At 37.9% G+C, this 15,222-nt stretch overlaps 1 protein-coding gene across 2 annotated transcripts in view; it reads left to right on the top strand.

Annotated features, from left to right (window-relative positions):
* The window catches only part of LOC116995991 (aspartyl/asparaginyl beta-hydroxylase-like), a 62,638-nt gene extending 49,558 nt beyond the window's left edge, over nt 1-13,080 (top strand). The window contains exons 11-16 of one of the 2 annotated variants that reach the window (XM_033059144.2): nt 80-115; nt 3,266-3,304; nt 4,630-4,671; nt 6,052-6,105; nt 7,073-7,117; nt 11,219-13,080. In XM_033059144.2, the coding sequence (XP_032915035.1) occupies nt 80-115; nt 3,266-3,304; nt 4,630-4,671; nt 6,052-6,105; nt 7,073-7,117; nt 11,219-11,226 (224 nt within the window). In that variant the 3' untranslated portion in view covers nt 11,227-13,080. The remainder of the gene's footprint in view (nt 1-79; nt 116-3,265; nt 3,305-4,629; nt 4,672-6,051; nt 6,106-7,072; nt 7,118-11,218) is intronic. The other variant, XM_033059153.2, reaches the window with a different exon arrangement.
* Nucleotides 13,081-15,222: the final 2,142 nt, after the last annotated feature.

The following is a 15,222-nucleotide window of genomic DNA, read 5'->3' as shown; positions in this document are numbered from 1 at the left end:
TTGTGTTGTATTATTTGTGTGTCTTTATTGTCTTAAAATTCCATGAATTTTCCTGCTTATTTTCTTTTTCTTTAAACAGAGGATAGAGTGCATGAAGATTATAGTGAAGACCAAGGTATGACAACTGCTATATTTAGTGAAGTTACAATATCAAAGTATTTTGTTAATATACAAGTGGAATTATATTGTTTAAAAATTTCCTACGCTGCCACATTGCTTGACAAGTTCTCAGCTAAAGTTTTGAGTTGTTGTCTGTGATTGTAATCAGTCAATCAGTCCATCTTTTAACACTGATCCAGGTGTAGAGTCTGCATACTCATATTCCCATACTGATCCTCTTTGCCGTACTTTGTGCATATGTGGAATAAGAATGTTGAAGGCCATGCCTTTTCCCTTGTGAAACCTGGCCAGGTCAGATGTGATTTATTGCATCTGTTTAGCTCAGTATCACCTTTTCATCTTGTCTGACATTGCAAGTTCTTTGGGAATTACCCTGTTTTAGTTGGATTTGGTTGATGATTTGCTAATGATTACTGAGACCAAATCAAAAAGTAAACAAGAAGAATAATAGTGACAGCCTTGAAACAAAGGCGTGTGGTTGTGATTCCTGCTGTGATATCCTTCTAGAGACTGCCACACTTCACAATAGTTAAACATATCTTTAAGGCACTCTTGTTTATTTCCCACGTTTATGTAACTTGAGCAAAGGGCAGGGTTTCTTAACTTCAAAATATTTGCAACAGAAAACCTTGAGGCTCATTCTTTGTTATCAGGAGGTAAATTCCAACATCCTTCTTTGGGATAGAAGTAAAAATTCCATTGAAAGACTCTCAGTAGCCCAAAGGTGTATTTAGCCCTTAGCCTGTGTCTTTCTCAGACTGCAGAAAATAATCATTTGCCTCAGTTATGGTGCCCTTGACAAAATATCTCAGGAGTAATAGGATAGAAAAGGTTTTTTCCCAGGGCTTATTTTTTACTTGCCTTTCCAGGAGATAGTTATTTTATGATCAGTTCCTAATCAAGAATTACTTCTCTTGCTTCTCACACCTAGATATGAAGAAGTGCAACTTCTAATATTTACTTTTTGTGCTCTTTCATATTTTCACAAACAGAAAATGCTTCCATGCCCTTGTGAAAAGACACCTATATCTGCTTTCTGACAAGTTGATCAAGGAGGTTGCAAAGTAAATTGAATCAGCTTTTTAAAAAATCAGGTCCAAAAGCATTTTATATTCTGCAGTCTCTTCTGGCACCCCAGCACAATAACAATGAATCACTGTATTTTGTGAGTCATTCATTACTTCAGGAAGCAGCAGTTTCTTGTGCAGTTGCCTCTCTGTTCTGCAATAACAGTTTTAGATAGTATCAGATAAATCCCCCTACTCTGTTCTTGCCAGTCCTCTGATTAGGACGATAAGGAGAATAGGAACTTCCATTCTTTTTCTCAAAAGGAAATTTTAAGGTAGCATATGACTGTCAAAAAAATTATTATTCTTTGCTATTAAATTGCCAGGGTTCTTTATGTAATAAATTATTCCCACAGTTCAATATAATCCATGGAAAACTGATTTCCTCTTGATAAAATTTGCCTTTTCACAACATAATTTTACCTTGCTTTCAGGTTCCACCTTGAAGGCATTCTGGCTGTGAGAGAAAGCACAATGCGTCCTTTGTAATTTTTAGAGGAATTTCATTTCAGAGCTCCAACCTGGAGAGCAGTGTAGAAGAAAAAGATCAGTGAGATGAGGCTGTCTTTCTGTCACACACCATTTTTTCCTTTTTAGTTCAGTATGAGTTCAGTCCATGGAGTTTCAGGGCATGTTCATGTGCTAGACACCATTTTAGCAGTTGTACCTGTTTTTCATCCCTTTTGTCTCTAGGCCCAACTTTCTTGTACCTTTTGACGTGGTTTTGGTTGGATTGAAAGTGAAACAGATTCACTTTGTTTTTGGAGAAGAGCAATTTTGGCTTTGTTTTTCTAAAGTCAGGGAATGGCTGGAGGCCATTGTGGAGATCTGAAATCCTTTCTCTCAAAGCTTGTGGTTTTGGCATGGGCTCCAAAACTGCTGTTGAACCCCCCAAAAAGATTCACATTAAAGCCTTCATAGACAATTGTCTGTGAAATCAACAGAAGTATAGGCTTTGAGTCAATTTATCTTCCCCATTTCTATCATATGTTTCCCCTTTTCTGGCAAGACCTTCTGGAGAAATATTTTCTCCAATCCTGGTGCTTTCTAGGGTTCTCAAGGCTGAACACAGTGCATGATTGCTGACCAGAGCAGTCCAATTTCTTTTGTGACTCTTGCTTTGTGAGGCTTGTTTCTTAATTCAGATCAGGAACTACTCTAATAGGATTGCTGTAATCACATCACTGAGGTTATTGCTAATGCTAAAAATTCTTTAGGGGAAATAAATACCCACAGTAGAGTGTGTAAATGATTGATTATAGAACAAGAATACAAGAGCTCAGTTATTGTACATAACTTCTAGTTTTATGAAGAGTTTCCTACGGTTTGTAGCCATGAAACTAGAGAAAGAAAGCCAGTTTGAGATTCTCATTAGAAAGAAAAGAGTTCTGGATGTATTTTTAAGGATATTCTAGAAGAGCTCTCTTTTGAAGGAGTGGGGAGAGATTAGTATATAAGATACAATATCTTAAACTTACAACATTAATATAAAAGGGCTTGCTTTTGTTTTTGTTTTTTTTTTTAAATGTTATGTAAATAACCTTTTTCAGATGAGGATTAGTACATGTTGGATAATGAAATTATCCAAAACTCTGAATGAACTTTGAACTTTTTTAGTCTAAAATTTACAGTGAGTGTATATTGAAAATTCAGGCAATAGATAGGACTTGTCTATTTTCAGACATTGTCTAAAATTAAATAATGATTATTCTTGACCTATTTCTTCTTCAGAATTGCAAAAATTATACTGACTATGCAAAGATTAAGAATGTAGGAGAATTAACAGCTATACAGAATGATAGATTTGTTGTAATTGTTTTCAGCATTTCATCTGTGTGATAGAAAGTCTTGAAATTTCAGCAATATGTACACATATGGTTTCTTTTTTTTTAATGTAGAATTTCTACTACAAACTCCAGAAAAGGTTCATATATCTATTCAGGCCCCTAAACTAGGAGAAGGGTTTTTTTACGGCCTTTGCTTTTACCACTAAAGAAATGAACTGTATGCTTAACCAAATTTTTAGAATACTTTGTGCATATCAACCACCCATGATCTTTATTTTTCTTTCCTTTCAGAACCAAAACATGAAAAGCAGACTGAGACTCAAGATACAGGTATATAGCCCTCTCTCTCTCTTGCTAGTGTAATATATATATATTTTATATATATTTATATATTAGCATATAGCTAACGTAGCTATGCATGTTAGTTCTATATATATAGCTAATATAGCATATGTATATATATATTAGCATGACGATAATAAACTTAATCTTGACTATGAACTTAGAAACTTTCTTTTAATATGACGTTCTTGAGCATTCATCTGTAAGGTCTCAGGTGATACGAAGTGGGGTGTCTGAGGCTTTTAAAGGACAACTGGACCACAGTATTTCATCAGAGACACTGCTTCTTGTAATGAGCCCTGCTCATAAACTTGCAACCAGTGTGTAAGGTCACCCAAAATGTAGGCTGTCAGTACCAGGTCTGCCTTGATGCAGACTTCTTGCTGGTGCATTTGTCTAATTAGTAAAAGCAATTACAAATTATTTGTCTGCAGTATTCTCTCTGGGTTCTGTATACTTTGTTGTCTTGAAATGCTCTTTTGAGAGTCATCTCAGGCAGCTGACTGAATAAAACCCACAGTCATTTAGTTTAGAAGGAAGTCAAGAAGTCATGAAGTGTAAACAAATTGTGTCTGTTTTGTCACTTTTGTTATCATAATCTTAAGAGTACAGTCAAAGGAATTTTATAAGTGCCATATGAAGAGAAAACAAAAAGAAATAATTTTTTCTTTAGAATCCATAATTTACATTGTAGAATTTCTTTGTTGTGCTTCAAGAAGGAAATTAGGACTCACAAATGAATTGCATGTTTATCCAAATAAAGATTTCTAAAATTTATATGTATGCAGGTTTTTTGGTTGGTTTTCACTATGTCTAGGAGATGGAGTTGATGCTGCAAAATATGAACACAGGAGTACTTGAAAGAATTTTGAAAGATTAAGAAGTGGCTTAAAAATTTCAGTTATTGTATCAATCCAAACAACAATTGTTGAAAAGGTACTGTTTTGAAATAACTAGCTGATGAATAGAAGAACTATTTAGTGAAACAGGGAGGAATATTTAAGGTGTTTTTTTTTTCCCCTGGAATTCATTGAAGTGTCTGTTTGTTTGTAGCAGTTAAACAGGTCTATGTGCTAGCTGTGTTCTTTTGTGCAGTAAGTTCTATCACTTGAGGGCTTGACTTCATTATTGTTCTGAATTGAACATTTTCTTTGCTGTTGAGGACCTTCCAAAGGGGTTGAATGAAGCCACAGGGCCAGGTGTATATTTTGTAATTGTGATCTTAGTGTTCTGATGAGATATATTATGTTTGAAAATCAGATGTTAAAAAAAAAGCAAACTGATTATACACTTTTTCCTTTTTATACTTATAGAAGAAATTAATGAAGATTTTGATATTCCTAAAGACCTCTCAGGTATGAAATTTTATAGTTTGTAAAAGCTTTTTTTCTTCCATTTATATTTGTTAAAATAATTTAAAAGAAAAAATTAAAAACTCAGCAGATAACCGAATCATGGAGGGGATATTTAAAGATCTGCTGGTTCAATCCCCTTGTCATGTCTAGGGACATTTTATTCTTAGCTTACTCAAAACTCTGTCCAGCCTAACTTTAAACACTTCCAGGGTTGAAGCATCCACTACTGTTTTAGGCTACCTGTTCAGTGTCTTACCACCCTCGTCATAAAAAGTTTCCATATGTCCAATCTCTGTCTCCTCCTTTTCACTTTAAAATCCATTGTCCTGTTGCTACAGGTGTGAGTAAAATCTCTCTCCATCTTTTTTACAAGATCCCTTATTGAAAGGCTACAATATGGTCTCACTGGAGTCTTGTTTTGCCCAGGCTGAACAATCCCAGTCTGTCAGCCTGCCTTCCTAGGAGAAATGCTCCAGCCTTTTGATCACCTTCATGGACCTCATCTGAGCCTGTTCTAACAGGTCCCAGGTCCATGTCTGTCTTGTACTAAGAGCTCCAGGGTACTCTGTGGTGGGTCTGATGAGAGATTCCTCTTCAGATGCAGGCACAGATGCAGTTGGCCTTCTGGGCTGGGAGTGCACACTTTTGGCTTATGTCCAGTGTTTTATCCACCAGAATATCCAAGTCATTCTCCACAGGGGTGCTCTCAATCCCTTGTTCCTCCAATGATTTTTGATATTGGAGGTTGCCCTGACCCTGGTGCAGGACCTTGTACCTGACCTTGTTGAACTTCATGACCTTCTTATGAAGTGCTTATTCCATTGCTCAAATTGGAGCTCTCTGGTTATTTCCCACATTGCTACTCTGAAAGAGTTATATTGTAAATTTTTATTTCCTTATTGTCCTTGAAGAATGTTGAATGAGTACTGTGTTAAATGTAATTTAAAGATCTGCTCTGAAAAGTTAAAAATTTTGTTAAAGAAGTTTTTCTCAAACATGATGTTGAGTCAGCCAGAGCAAAGCAATCGAAGCATCTTAGCCTGAGCACTGTGTGTAGGATTTGATGCTATATTCATTTAGGTTTTCTATTTGAAAAATGCACTCTTGTATGATTAAAAGGAATAACATACATTGTTTCCCTGAAACAACAATTGTAAATAAAATCCTTCTGATGTGTGCAGTAGAAGTCCTACTTCTAGTAGCTAAATATTTGATGGGAAATATATTTAGTACCCTTTTTCCTACTCTTCAGTTAACTGAACTTGTTAGATTATATTTTAAGTCTTCCTTTTTGTTTGATACTAATTCAGATGTGTGGCTGCTGGGAAATAAAATTATGAATGCAATGTGAATAACTTTCAACACTTCTTTTTTATCTAGGAATAGAAAGTAAGCAAACAGAAGATGATGTGGCCGTTGAACCAGAGGAATCAGGTTTGTATATTGTGTTTTCCATGTGTTTGCTACTTTAAAAAATTAATAATTTGGAATGAAAAATATTATGGAATAGAATTCTTTGCTGCAATAAAAATATATTTATAACTTTTTCTGCAGCTGTTTTCTTTCAAGCATATCTGTGTTTTTGGAATCTAGCTTGGGCACAGATATACTGGTTTAGAAAGCACTCTTCAGTTTTACAAGTTGAGAATGCTCCCAGTTCAGAAAACCTTGTGTTGATAAAAATAACAGTGTTTGGTTATATGATGGAACTGAAAATTTCTTTTCCATGCTCTTTTTCCACCAGCCAGTCAGGAGTACATACTCAGGAAAGAGGCTATGTGTGAGGAATAAAGTGGAATGTCCCCCTAAGCTCTGAGCTCTTTATTTATGGACTTCCCAAATCAGAGAATGTGTTTCCCCTCTTCAGTTCTTCCTATTATCTACAGCCAGCATCCTGGCTATTGTGAAGTTTTTTCTGGTGAGCCTGATTCCATGCAAACATGTGTGCAGACTTCAGTCTATTAGCAGTAGTAGCACTAGGTGGTGTGTGACATGTCTAACTGGAACATACATATCAAAAATAATTGAATTTTGAAGTCAAGGATTTCGTAGTTACAGCTATAAACATAATAGGTATATATGGATGTTTTCTAAGCCCATACTGTAGCAGCATGTGAAACTGGGATATGTGTGCTTTGGATAGTATAGTTTCAAAAGTTTGAAGTATCATTTTTGAAACTGTGCAATCCTGGAATATACTCACTGGCCTGCTCAAGTATGAATCTTTCTCTTGGAAAAATTCTGTTGAGGAAGAAGTTTGCATCCACTTCTGCACAAGTAGTATTACAGAGCAGTCTTAATAGGTCACTGCTTGGAATGTAAGTGGAAAAAAAAAGGAGGCTTTTTGTAAATATTTGGGAAGCAATCCAGTTTTAATTATATGCACTTTTTTTTTTTACAGAAACACCTGTTAAAGCTGAAGATTATTCAGATGATGTTCAAGTGGGTAAGTCAATCTTGGGTGATTATTTCTTTTTCCTAAAAAATGAAGCTGTAGCTACATGAAAATTAGTAATCAGATTACTTTGTGAAGGGATATTATTATTGTCAAAGCTGCTTCTTGGTTTAGAAGCAATAATTTTTCTGTTGCACTTGATGTATGCCAGTGGTAGTTACTGGGTTATAGGAAAGCATTCCAAATAAACTGAGTAGTTTTAATTTAAAACTTACTTTTTAATCATTTCAGATAGAGCTGAATACTTTTGAAAGGGAAATACAACTATTTCAGGTCTCAATATGTGTGTGCTTCTCTCCAGAGCAGCTCTCATGGACAATGATAGTGTTACTTCTCTGTGTGTCAGTGGGAATCTGACTGTGGCACATTCTTTTTGACTTTTTGTCATGCCATCACATTTTTCTTGGCATAGCTGATTTTAAGAACAAGAGCACTTTCAGTTCTTCCATCTGTTGCCTCACATGGATTTTACCAAAATGGGTTTTAGCATAGTTAAGTGGCTCCTAAATTCAAGAACTGCACGTTTCTTGGGATTAGCTAGTACAATTTGCTACTTTGTGCATTGTACCTAACTAGTTGTGTTGAGTGGAACAAAGTTATATGTCAGGGCAGGACATCAGAAAAGCTGCAATCCAAGACCTCTAACAGCTGTGTTTTTGTTTTGTGTTCATTAGCTTGACCCCCTTTCTGGGTTAGTTAATCTTTGTACTATGCAGAAACTCTTACAAGATGTGGTGCCCAGAGAGTTCTGGGTTGTTGTTTTTTTTTTTCCTTAGGGTATTTGTATTTGTTCTTAGTCATGCCAAAAGTAGCCAGAGAAGTGAAGAAAACAAAGGAGGCCTTTTGTGGTTGTACAGACTGGAGGCATGGTTTAGTTCAAGTTTGAGTTTGTATGCTGAACCTTAGCTGAGGTGGTTTGAAATGCTCATATTGGTGCATAACTGTGTTGTCTGTGAGGTGTTTCCAGCCTGTTTATTACAGCAGCCATGTGGTGTGTTTTGTTTTGTAATGAAAATAAAGTATTCTTAACCAATGCTTACAATCAGTGTAGGAACAAACAGTAGTTATTTCATCAGCATGGGCAAGAATTTCAGCAGAGGTGGTCTTCACTCAGTTTGTTATGCATTGTTGGAACTGAAGAAAAGGAAAATATGCTTTCTCTCAGAAAAGGTTGCTGTTGAAAGTTAAAATAAGAAAATGGCCCTTACAGAACTATTACAAAACTTCAACATAGATAATTCCAGCACACAATGTCAGTTGAGAATATTGAGATGATTTCTTGACTTACAGATACTATTTTTAAATTGCATTCAGAATTGAAATCTTGGGAGTTTGGACCATATTTCTGTCAGTTTTTGTTTGGTAATTTATGGCTCAGTCTTGCAGCTATAATTTAATTTCTGTACCTTCACAAAAAACAATCTTCAATGTTTTATATAGTAGTGATAGATTTTGAAATACACCATTTCACATCATAATACCATTTAGATTGGAAAAAATCGTTAAAGTCCAGCTTTAGACCTAATGCTAGCAAGTCCACCACTAAACCATGTCCCCAAGTGTCATATCTACACATCTTTTGAATACCTCCAGGCTGGGGACTCCACCTCTTCCTCTTGCAGCCTGTTCCAATGCTTGACCAGCGTTTTGGGGAAGAAAGTTTTCCTCATACCCAATCTAAACCTCTCCTGGTGCTCAACACTGCTTTCTCAAACTCTCTCTTGCTACTTGGCGGAAGAGACTGACCCTCATCTGGGTATAACCTGCTTTCAGACATTTATGGACAGCAGTAAGGTTCCTCCTGAACCTCCTTGACTCCAGACTAAACAGCCCCAGCTCCCTCAGCTGCTCCTTATAAGCCTGTGCTCCAGCCCCAGCCCCAGCCCCAGCTCTATCCTTCTCTGGACACAATCAGGCACCTCTTGCAATGAAGGGCCCTAAACTGAACACAAGATCTGAGATACCACCTCACCTGTGCCAAGTGGAGGGGAATGATCACTCCTCTAATTGCAGATGTATTTGCAAATAAGGTGGTGGAATTGAACCTAGATATCTTCTCCTTTTGTTGTATTGTGATACTAAGAGACTCCTTGCCATTTTCAAACACTCCTAGAATGATTAATTGATTGTGATACTTTGAAATGAGCTCCTGAATAACTTCCACATTTATTCTTTTTTTAACCTGTGGTTGTTTGCAAAATTAGTGCAATACACCATTTAAATCACAAAGTTACCTTGACATCTGTCCTGGCATAGCTTTTGGAAACACATAGTAGCAGCAGCACTAGTAGGAATTAATTATTTTCTTCTTCCCTTCATAAGGAAAAAGTGAGAGAATCAATCATAATATATTTTAAAGGCAGTTATTAAAGTTATTATAGACACAAGTAATTATTAGATGTAGTACAATATTCATTATTCTTTGTTTAGGAAATACAAAATGAAAATAATTTGATCAGCACAAAATCTGAGCACTGTGCTAATTTAAGAATCTTTATAATTTGTGTAGTGGTGTGGGAAACACTCTGAAGACAAAAAACCAGTATTTATAACTTTTTCTAAAAATCTTATTGTATCAGTATAAAAAGTAAAATTCAAGTATCATCTTGGGAAACTGACAAAAGAAACGGGTCATAAACTACTGACAATGAATAAAATGTTATTAAATTATTTGTTCTTCTTGCTATTAAGTATATTTACTGTGACTGTTTCAGTTTGAAAGCAACATTCATCTCAAATTTTGCTCTCAGATTATGACATTCATGTTTCCTGGATTTTTTTTTGGTATCTTCTTTGTAATGGAGGATTCAGTATGGGGGATTTTGTTGTCAGGAGTCTTTCTTCTTTGTGATTCTATTTCATCAGTTGTTCAAAGCTAGTATTTCCTGTTCTTTAAGCAGTAACAAACATAACTTCAGGCAGTGTAAAAGAAATTCAGAAATGTCGCTTTACATTCCTTATTCCTTTGGTAGTTTAAATTCATGCAACTGCATTTGGAGCACCAGTTTGTATCATTTGGAGCAGTTGTTTGGTTTTTAGGTAAAGCACAGGAACATAGTTTTTTTGGAAAGAAAACAGGAGGTAGCTGAGAGATTGAATTTACCTGTGAGGAACATTCTCACATCACTAGGGAAGACTCTGGGTGTGGGATTTGAATATGCTGGAATGCAGGTCAAAAGTTTTTTGCTGACTTCAGGGCATAGCACAAAAAAACTCATACTAGTCAAGTACCTCTTTAAGTATCTGTAAGTACCTGTTTTCCAGTTCTGAGTTTACTTCTGAAATTGTTGCCAGTATTCTTTTCCAGATGTGGGATTCTTTAGCTATAGTTGCAATTTATAAATTTATAAACTTAATGGACTTCATAAACTAATGGTTTGATAAACTAGCTCGAAATATTACTGATTCAGGTTTTCTGGCTAATTCTGCTTTACTCTGGCACATAAATTACAGCAATTGTGATAGGGTGGTACTTGTTGGACACATATTTTAGGGAGACACTGCGGGTTTAGGGGATACCATTACCCTCTGTATTTGGATTTTGATCCCTCTTGTATGTGTTTAGATTTAAAATATCTACGAGTTGCTCCACTCCTCCCCTTCACCTTGTATCCTTGGCATTTTTATAATTGTACATTTATTTTACCAACTACTGAAATCCCTTATGTGTAGAGAAGTTTCCACTTTAGAACCTTGACCCTTCCTCATTCCCTGGCTCCTCTTTTCCAGTTGCCTTTTACCTTAAGTAAATAAAACCCAAAATCAAACCCACGCAAAAAACCAAACCAAAACCAAATCAAAAAGCTTAAACGGATTTGTGGCATGGCCTAGATATCCTTTACAAGGTAAATGAAGTGCCATATGGTAATAAAAATTTTACTGCCTAGAAAAATACTTAAAAGTTTGTTTCCCACCTTACACAGCAACTTTGTGTGTATTTATTAAGGTAGCTCTTAGAAATTACAGCTTTTTCATATTAACTAGTCTGATACAAAGTTGCATTTTTTAGCATTTAAAATTTTTTTGTTGTTGTTGTAGAGGAAGTTGTGTTTTGGTTGGTCCTTTAATAGAGATTTCCCCTTATTTTTTCAGATACTTAAAGCTTCAAAAGAAAAGTCCCTACATCAGGAGGACCAGTCCTAACCATACGCTACAAAAGGGGAGCAGATGGTTGTAATAGACCTTATGATGTAATTACCAAGCAGTTCAGGGTTTGGGGAATGAACACTAAGATGTTGTAAATGGGTTTTAGCCAACTGTCATTTTAGTAAGCATTTTTAACACTTGGATGTTTAGTTTACATTCCTGTCTGATATTTTTTTCCCTTGGTCAAGTTTAGTGAATTCATTATTTTTCTTCTGTGTTTGTGACAGAGGTACAACTTAGAGCTGCATTTCATGTACTGTTTAAGCAATTGTTAATATTCTATTTATAACATAGCAGCAAGTACATTTTTTTCAGATTTTAATATATATCTTTTGTTGTGGATTCATACAGTATGTACAGAGCAGTTTGGTCAAATGATACATATGATGTTATGAATTTTAAAATATTTCATAACTGCTGATATAGCATACAGCCTAATTGCATTTTATTAAAAAACACTAATGAGGCACACACTACGCTGTGAAGTTTGACTTATGTCTCTTTGCACTGATGTTATGTCAACAGTTAACTACATGAATTTCAGGTGATTTTTAAAATACAACAAGGTATAAAACATGAGTTTAATTCATACTGGTAAAAGACCAGATTACAAAATTACAATTTTTGAAAACCCTTGTATGAATTAGCACTTTTTATTTATGTTCATCTGATTTTTTACGGCAAAAACGTCTAGAGACTATATGCTAGCCTGACAGGGAGTCAGTGGAGATTGTAACAAGACTGAGTTGCTGGAATCAGGTTGAATTCAGTAAAATGATTCCATTTTGGTTTGCCTACCAGTATAATGATCTCAAAGCTGGCTTTAATAAGCTTTATATTCTGTAAATTATTTTAAAAGTCAAATTTGCATAAACACTTGATTTGCAAATTTTACTAAAGAAATGCTTTGGAAATTCAACCTTAAGAAAAATATGATGTCAAAATTTAAGACCTGCAGGTATGAATGCTCTTGAAAATGGTACATCTGAAACTTAGGTACTGTGAGTGATTTAGAATTTTAATTTAACAGGTGTGCTTTTTACCTGTTCTGTGCTGCTGTTCCACAATTACGAAGACATATTTTATTCTTTGATATTTTGCATGTGTTTCTTTTTGGCTCAGGAATAATTGCTGTGATTTTAGGAAGTTGCCAAGCCTGTTACAGGAGCTTAGGAGAAATAAAGTAAAATAAAGTTATAAAAAGAAGAATCAGTTTGGTAACACTAACAGTTGGTTGCCTTTTGGTTTACAGGGAGACTTTCAATTTCTGTAAGACTGTTTTGGAGTCAGGGTTTTAGATGCTTACATTTGTAGTGAAGGGGCATCATATATGCTTGCCCTTTTTTTGGGTTTGGGAAGTCAGTTAGACTTCATGTGTGTGTTACATCTGATCAACAAATACAGATGTCCCAAAGTGATTTCTTTAGACTTTTCAGGAAAGCAATAATACTCTTAGACTGTGATGTGTTTTGGGATGGGATATTGTAGTAAAATTACCTGTGATTGTGAATTGCAGAGCAATAATTTTTACAAAGCCATATTTTGTGAGGAATCTTGAGAATTATTTTACAATGGTGAATGGAGGACTTTTTATATAACAGTGGCAGCCTATTTGTAGAATTGTGGGACTGTGAGAGTGTATTACGCTGTGATTGAATTTTACGTATCTTGTAACTGGGTATGTGATTTTACGTGCTTCATGTTTACAAAAATATGCCAAGCTGAGCAAGGTCAAGTGAACTATTAAAAATATGTATATTTAATCCATTTAAATGTTTGGCAATAAAACACAGAAGAATATAATTGTCTTTCTAGTGTCATTATTTATTCCCAAATATTAGATATTAGTTATAGGGATAAATATTTCACTCAGCCACTAATTCATGTCATTTTTAAGTTGTAAATTTGAATATTAAAAATATATTTGAAAGTATTGTTTACAAGGAGGATGTAGCAAGTATAATAAATTAATTTTATTTCTGTCTGCTGTTATGTGAAGGAATGGGCAGTATGCAAAAGTCTGTGTCTTCTATAATTGTGTTGTGATTGTCCTTTTGGAGTATTAACATTCTGCAACCAGTTAGGCCTGAACTTTTTTCATGAAACATTTTTGTTTGTAATTTATAATAGATGAGATAGCACTTCTTAACAAGCACAAATGTCTGGGGAAAGTGATATATCTGCTTTGCATACAAAATATTATGGTTATGGTCCATAGCATAGAAATCTAATAAGGTCCATGCACTTCTCTGAAAGCAAAAATCTTCCTTCTTCTTGACCTTTGCAGTTTTCAAACACCTCCATAGCTTTAATGATCTGGTACTGCTGAATAGTAGCTTAAGAAAAAGTCATAAGATTACCTTTTTCTTTAAAAATTTCATATTGCTCCATAGGCTCTTCTTATGTATCAGTGAATCTATAAAATCTTGGATTCAGTTGCTTTTTTTGGAAATCACAGGAAGAAATACCAGTAAGCAAAGAGTAGAGTGCTAAAGTTGTATTTTGATACTGGCAGTTTACTACAGTTTAAGTTACTTTCTAACATTCTCTGTAATTTAAAAGGTACCATATCATGGCACTTCTTTCTAAGAAGTTAAAAAAATGGCTAGGATTTGATATAGGAAAGATACTGAAAAATGTAATGATTTTACTGAACATCAATTGTAATTTTACATGTTTCAAAAATTACAGTAAATTCACGAATACAAGCCGCACTGAGTATAAGCCGCATCTCTGGGTGTTGGCAAATATTTCGGTTTTTGTCCATAGATAAGCCGCACACGAATATAAGCCGCTCTGTCGTTCGCAGCGAGGACCTGCGTGCAATTAGTAACAGAACCGCGGGAGGGCGGGGTTTACTGGCTGAGCTAAGGCTGTGCAGGCTCGGCCCGCTAGGGGCTGCTGACGGGGCCAGGTGGCCCAGCCCGGTGCTGCAGCTCGGGGCCGGCCGCCGCTGCCCCTGGGCTCGGTCACCCCGGGTCGGCGCTGCCCCGCGGTGGCAGGCAAGGACGGAGCTTCCCCCGCTCCTACGGCAGCGGCGGCGGGCGGGGATGGAGCTTTCCCGCGCCCGTGGCGCCGGCGGCGGGCGCAGACAAAGCACCCCGCCTCCTCCCCGAGCCGCGGCAATGGCGGCACGCACTTCCCGCCCCTCCCCGAGCCGCGGCAATGGCGGCGCGGGGCTCCCGCCGGCTCCCCGAGACGCAGCAATGGCGGCGCGCACTTCCCCCCCCTCCCTGGGCCGCGGCAATGGCGGCGCGCACTTCCCCCCCCCTCCCCGGGCCGCGGCAATGGCTGCGCAGGGCTCCCGTCGGCTCCCGGAGCCGCGGCAATGGCGGCACCCCCCCCGTCGGCTCCCCGGGCCGCGGCAATGGCGGCGCTTCCCCCCCGTCGGCTCCTCGGGCCGCGGCAATGGCGGCGCGGCCCCCCCGCGTCCTCCCCGAACCGCGGCAATGGCGGCGCTTCCCCCCCGTCGGCTCCCCGGGCCGCGGCAATGGCTGCGCAGGGCTCCCGTCGGCTCCCCGGGCCGCGGCAATGGCTGCGCAGGGCTCCCGTCGGCTCCCCGGGCCGCGGCAATGGCGGCGCGGCCCCCCCGCGTCCTCCCTGAGCCGCGGCAATGGCGGCGGGGCCCCCCCGCGTCCTCCCCGAGCCGCGGCAATGGCGGCGCGCCCCCTCCCCCCCTCCTCCCCTGGGCTGCAGCAGAGGAGGGAAGAAGAGAACTCTCCCGCCTCTCTCCCCGCCCCCCGTGCTGCCTGCAGGGAGCCAGGGCAACACAGTAACACTGTAACAATTGCGAAATGCCGGCTTTTACTGGCCGGTGCTTGGCTCGGCACTCTGGCTGGCACGTCTGGGGTTGTAAATGTCAGAAAATTATTAATATATTAGCCGCACCCGACTATTAGCCGCACTTCCGGGTTTCCACCAAAACTTTTGTCAAATTGCTGCGGCTTGTA

Source organism: Catharus ustulatus, chromosome 1 (assembly GCF_009819885.2).
Source record: "Catharus ustulatus isolate bCatUst1 chromosome 1, bCatUst1.pri.v2, whole genome shotgun sequence".
Lineage (NCBI taxonomy): Eukaryota > Metazoa > Chordata > Aves > Passeriformes > Turdidae > Catharus > Catharus ustulatus.
The sequence above is the reverse complement of the archived record's forward strand: the minus strand, read 5'-3'. Positions and strand labels throughout refer to the sequence as shown.